The 6,000-nt window shown below is 37.1% G+C and overlaps 1 protein-coding gene across 1 annotated transcript in view; it reads right to left on the bottom strand.

Moving 5' to 3' along the window:
* Positions 1 to 875: 875 nt before the first annotated feature.
* The window catches only part of LOC124153186, a 63,069-nt gene continuing 57,944 nt past the window's right edge, over positions 876 to 6,000 (bottom strand). The window contains exons 14-16 of the mRNA XM_046526287.1: positions 4,982 to 5,203; positions 3,106 to 3,357; positions 876 to 1,454 (exon numbers count right to left, since the gene is read on the bottom strand). Of these exons, the coding sequence (XP_046382243.1) occupies positions 1,267 to 1,454; positions 3,106 to 3,357; positions 4,982 to 5,203 (662 nt within the window). The 3' untranslated portion in view covers positions 876 to 1,266. The remainder of the gene's footprint in view (positions 1,455 to 3,105; positions 3,358 to 4,981; positions 5,204 to 6,000) is intronic.

Below are 6,000 nucleotides of genomic sequence, written 5' to 3'. Positions count from 1 at the left end.
TTTCCTTTTATTTTTTATTGTTTAAATCGAAAGATTATTACTCCTTGAGTACGTATTTCACGCTTTTAGATTTTTTAATGACAATATCTATTTTTCGCAATTAAATGAAAAGTGAAAATTTTCAAGCGCGCGAAAACGCGACGGCTAAGCATGAATGCGGGGAAAAGCCCGCGTGACGTCATTCTAGTTCCGGCTTCCGCCGTGTGAGGCCACGTTGGTGCGAGGCTATGAGCGTCGCTACGATGTAGGCTGCTTGCAGGTAGCGCTCAGGTTAAATAAGCATTATTAATATCTTATCAAACGTAGGAAACTTTCCGACATTAGGCAATTATAATAGGGGATTACTAAGAGATGTTTTGCTGAGCTCTGTGCATTATGCATGCATTGGTAATCTCAGACAATGAAAACTGCTGACTACTCGTGGAGCATCTAGGTCCCTGTGACGTCTTTTGGAGTGGAATCGCGAGGGCTACAATCTGGCGTTTTTCAAATTTGGTTAAAATTAACCATTATCATTCGTTCAAACTGGGATTTCTGGAACCAAATAATTTGTATATTGTGAATACACTAATGGTGGGTAACGAATCGCAATCAATGCCTTTCGTTTTCTTTGATGAAGGAAACTACCCTATTGTTTCTGCTGTTTCCGGTTTTATTTTGAGTAGTAGACGATGTCAGGTGGTAGAGGGAAAATGAATCAGAGAATGTATTGCCAACTAAATGTCCGCGTAGAAATGCCAAATACATCTCTGTCGCATGTTGTCTTCAAATATAATTTTTTGGAGATTTTGCTTGGGCCTTGAAAAAATCTTCCTTCCGGAAGTGGAGTCACACAATATTTTGGTTATCATTGAATTGGGTGGTACGATTAAGAATTCGGCAATACTCGTACAACTCTTGGCAATGGAAAATGAGTGAGATTTGATAGTAAATCAAATGTTCTAAGTTATAGATCGCATTTTTATCAAAATGTAATCAACATATGAAACATACAAACATGTAATGAACGAGATTTTTTTCAAAATTATCACAATATTCTTGAACAATGGAGGCAAGATATAAAAAAATGTTTCGATATTTGCATCTTGTTCCGAAATCATATTTTTATGCTACTTCTTTGATGCACGCCGCTTCTTTCACCTCGTGGGGCTTTCGCGAAAAATACTCTTGTTTATCCACCTTGCTCCTTCATCCGTCGAGCTGTTGCACTATAATCGCGTCGAAAATGCTTTTCTCCTCATTTTAGGTGCAAACATCATTCATTAGTCACACCACGGTAGATGTTTCCCTCTTGTGCACTGTCAATAATAGACCTTTGTCTGGGGAGACCACGAAGGACTTTATGTCGAGTGGAAGCTCCTTCATTTCTTTCAACTTATCTGGAACTGAGAAACGCATCTTGGAGAGGATATTGACCAGTCCGGCTTTCATCATCATCTGCCCAAATCTCATTCCTGGAAAGCATGAAAGTGGGTGTTAATCTTATGCAGCCAATAGACACTAACTCACTCAGATCTGCAGTCCTGAGATTGGTGAAATAGGTCAGGGTGGGGTTCACCCTGAATTATGTTATGTGCATGAAAATTTCACACATTCAGGGTGAGGAGGCCAGCGCGTTTGCTTTTGCTCCATGAATAAGTAAGGTTTGCAATTTGGGAATCTTGTTAGAACTTTGTACTGGGAAAACCAAGATTTAAACCTGAGACCAATCTGTGAGTAGCCGACTAGTCCACATAGAAAGCAATCACATACCTCCTCCATGCTTACACCAGCCATATAGTGTGATGGACTCAGTATAAGTCGCGCTTGAAAGGTGAGATTTCTTAGCATAACTGACTACGAATGTGCGAATAGTTTTCGGATTTGCAAAATATACGTTTATCAATCGCTATTGGAAGTAATTTAGGTTCATGAACAAGCTCGATAAGGTGATGAGGCCAATCCTGATGATGAAAGATACGGCAATTACGATCACCATGAATAACTTACACACATGGAATTACCTTATTTTGAACATTTTACAATTTTATTTGTGAGAGGATAGCAGAAGAAGCATGTATAGAGTTGTATGTTGGACTCTTAAAAGGTCAATAAGTCAAGGCGTTTATATTCAATGGTTTCCAAGTGTCAACTGTGTTTCTGGCAGCGAATTGATTCATGTGACTAAATATGAATACATTTGGTTAGAAGATTATATAAAACATAGATTAGGTTCCCTCGTTTGGAAACAAGCCGAGAAATTCATTAAAAAGATGTTATAAATCCAATTTGGTTTGGTATAATTTGTTTACTTGTGTAGTATGTTATAGGAAACACGGAAGAGACGAGGAAATTGTTGAGGTGCCTGAGGAAAGTACGGAGGGAAGTAAGTGTGTTGAGGTTTAGCTTAGTGACCATGGGAATAATGCTGGGCAGGAATGATAAGAAAGGTGAACTGCATGTAAAAATGAGATGAAGAAATTAAAACTCAACCTATGGCAGATCTTAGGATATAAATGATGCTTGGGCTTTTGGTTGTAGAATTCGCGTCTTATGGGATTTTAGACTGTTTGCCTTTTATCGACGCCTACTTTAAGAGGGCGCATCATTCCCGTACAACCGATAGCATTTTGTCTTCATCTCTCGACTTCTTCCTTTTTAAAAACGTACGTCATCAACAGTAAATGGTCCGGTATAATCGAGTGGACCCTTGTTAAGTAGTACTTATGTATCAAATATTAGAAACACTTTGGTAAAATGTTGCATTTCACGTATAGGTGGTGATTAAAATGTGTCTATTCCTTGTACCTGAAAGGTGAAGACGATAGCATAATTTTGTCGAAGCTAGAAGCTTGAACACGATGGAATGTCTCCATATTAGCAATGAGACCTGCAAAGAAGTGTTATCATACAATACGATTGCACAAGTTTTGAACGAGTGTAATTCGAGGATATCAGAATGATCAATCGGTAGAAAGTTATAGGTTACGTTTACTTCCATTGGCCATAGTCGACGTGATGGTATTGATGCAAAAATTGGCTGTATATTGGATCTATGATTTTTGGTGGTAGTGATCGGATAGGCTAGAATTGGTCCATGGTACATTATGCCACATGGTTTCTCACCTATGCATATTCTTGGTCCCTCTCCAAACGGCATGAAAGTGCAGCTCGGGCGGTTATCCTTGGTTTCCTCGTCGAATCGCTCTGGATCGAATCGGTATGGGTCGTGATAGTACTTGGAGTCGTAGTGTATGCCCAGTACAGGAACTAGTACACTCATACCCTTTGGGATGACGAGGTTGTACTCTGGGTTACGGTACTCCTCCGTACAGTACCTATCCAAAACAGCGAGGGGTGGGTATTTCCTCAGCGTCTCTGCGAAAAAAAGAAAACTATTTACCTTTGAAGACCCCTTGGCCATGTTATGAAAAATTAAAGAAAATTTAACACAATAGGGATCACGAACTTTTAAAATTAAGTGAGATACTGTGCGTGCAAGCATTTTTTTGGAATGAACTCCGTAGATAAAAGATTTTCCTGAGAAAAGGTGAGTGTTATGGGATGCAGATAATATCTATGCTTCACCAATTAATGCTATATGCACTGTTGCTGATGTGGTGTGTCCAAATGGGCCTTAATTAATTCTCACCTAAATCAATGCAAAGTTAGGTATTACCTCGTTGCCTCTGTCGATGCGAGAAGAATATATATCTTTGAAATTGTACGTTTTATGCTGTTATAATAAAAGTTCAATGCCCAATGAGATTTTTAACGCTAGCTTAGGACAAATGCCTTTTGTTAAATATTTTACCGTAGTTAGTATAAAAAACTAATTATTGTATTTATGATGTGATGAGAATTCTGGCCATCGATAATGAATGCAACACTTCAGGTCCTCATGAAGTTCTACTTACTGATATTAATTTTTGGTAACCGGTTCGTTATCTCACGGTTCACTATTATATCACACTAAATTCTTGCATGAACTATCAGTGTATTTCCCTCCAGCATTCTTAAAGCTGTTGCGGGTTTGACCGAACTATTTTTCATTAGATCATATGGCGATTCGGGAAAGTAACATTATTTTGACGTCAGAAAATGTTATGGTACAGTCTATGAAATAAATAACGTGTGTAAATAACAAATAACTTCAAATTAAGACGGTCGGTATAAACGAGTGCGGTAATTGGTTAATGAAATATTGGAATGCTGCCCTTGGCATAACGATTATCCCCCCATCCTTTATTAAGCACATAAAATGACGACAGTAGAAGCAGGGGCGGATCCAGGAATTCTTTCTGTGGGGGCACAAGCAAGGCCGTATCCGGAATTTTGTTCTGGGCGGGGGGGCGCACAAGGATACCTCGTAATACAAAACGAACGCAATGATAATGGGACCGTATTAAAAATCTTTTTATTTTTTAATCACGTGCCCCCCCCCCCCCTAGATCCGCCTATGAATAGAAGTACTCATGAATAAGAATATTGAAAGTGACACAGATTGTTAATGCATGGTTTGATCTTGAGAAAGAGATGTTTCGGAACCAAACAAATAGTCTTTGCAATTTTTTAATGTTGATTTGTCATTGACTATCGATCACTCGTCTTTACTGTTGGAGGAAATGAGAAGTAATATTAACGTACTTTTTATAATAAACTTGAACTCATAGCTTAGTTTTTATTTTATAATTTATTTAAGACTATCTTTCACAAGAAAAAGTATTATTTTAATGGTTATGCTTATGTAATTCACGGAACTATGTATTAATCTAAGGTGTAAACCACAAAATATTGTTGAATATGAAATATTGTATCTTCGTATGATCCTACAAAAAAATAATGTCTATTTGCTTCTAAAATCATAGTTACTGATGATTCATTTTTTAATCGTTAAATTTGAGTTATTTCACGCGAATATCTGGCGCTTTATTACTTCGCACATTAGCATGTAGCCTTCATCCGAACTTGAACATATATTTTTTTAAATTTCAACTCTCACCGTTGACCACCTTATCCAAGTACACCATCCTTCGGAGTGTATCGTAATCGATCTCTCCATTGTTCTTCTTCAGCGCCTCGTCTATTTCAGTGATGAGCTTCTCCTGGCAGTCGGGATTACGTGCAAGTTCCAGCAGAGCAAAACTCAGTGCTGTGGACGAAGTCTCGAATCCGGCGGTGAGGAAAGCAAAAACGTGGGCTACAAGTGATTCTCCGCCGAAGTCTGCAATAAAGCAAATTATACTCTTGAAAATTCCTTTTTTTCAGCTCAGTAGTTTTTTCAGTTATTGGATATGTTTTTTTAGGCGATGATAAACTTGACGTTTCAGACTATAAAACATATTTTTAATGAGTTTAGTAGCATTTGTAATAATTCTTTTGAAAATATGTTTTGAAAAAGTCGCATTACTCTTTTAAATGACTTAGAATGTTTAAATATTATTTCAAATTTATGAATGTGAGATAAAGCGTAACTATTTTCAGTAATTCTAAAGGTGTGTGTATTTTTTCTCTCCACGCTTGGAACCTTAAGTTGTCGAATTTAGTGTTGACAGCGTACTCAAGATCTTATTTTTCGTCAGGAAATAATTCTTACAATACATTTCGTCATTCATCACAATGCCATCTAGTGTCAATGCGTTGTAACGAGCAACATATGAAGTGATTGTTTAAAAAAAAGAAGGATAAAGTGAACTATAAAATAAAAGAATAGAAATTTAAAATACATCCAAATATTAGTGCAATTTGAAATATCGATCGCAACAATGATTGTGCGTCAAGAGAAAATTGATGTTGTGAGTTTCGTCATTAATTTACCATCATTGAGTTTATGAAAGTACGTGACAGATGTTTAATTATTGCTTAAATAACGATTTTGAAGTTGATAAATGGTAATAAAGAATACCAGAAATGCCTATATCTAAGAAAGGAATGTTTGCCGGAAGAGTTTGTGTCAGTCCAAAGAGATAAAAAACCAGAGGTGAATTGACGTTCAGGTTGAGAGTCGATAGTTATTTTTTC

Source organism: Ischnura elegans, chromosome 2, assembly GCF_921293095.1.
Source record: "Ischnura elegans chromosome 2, ioIscEleg1.1, whole genome shotgun sequence".
Lineage (NCBI taxonomy): Eukaryota > Metazoa > Arthropoda > Insecta > Odonata > Coenagrionidae > Ischnura > Ischnura elegans.
This window is presented reverse-complemented; position numbering and strand designations above follow the sequence as displayed.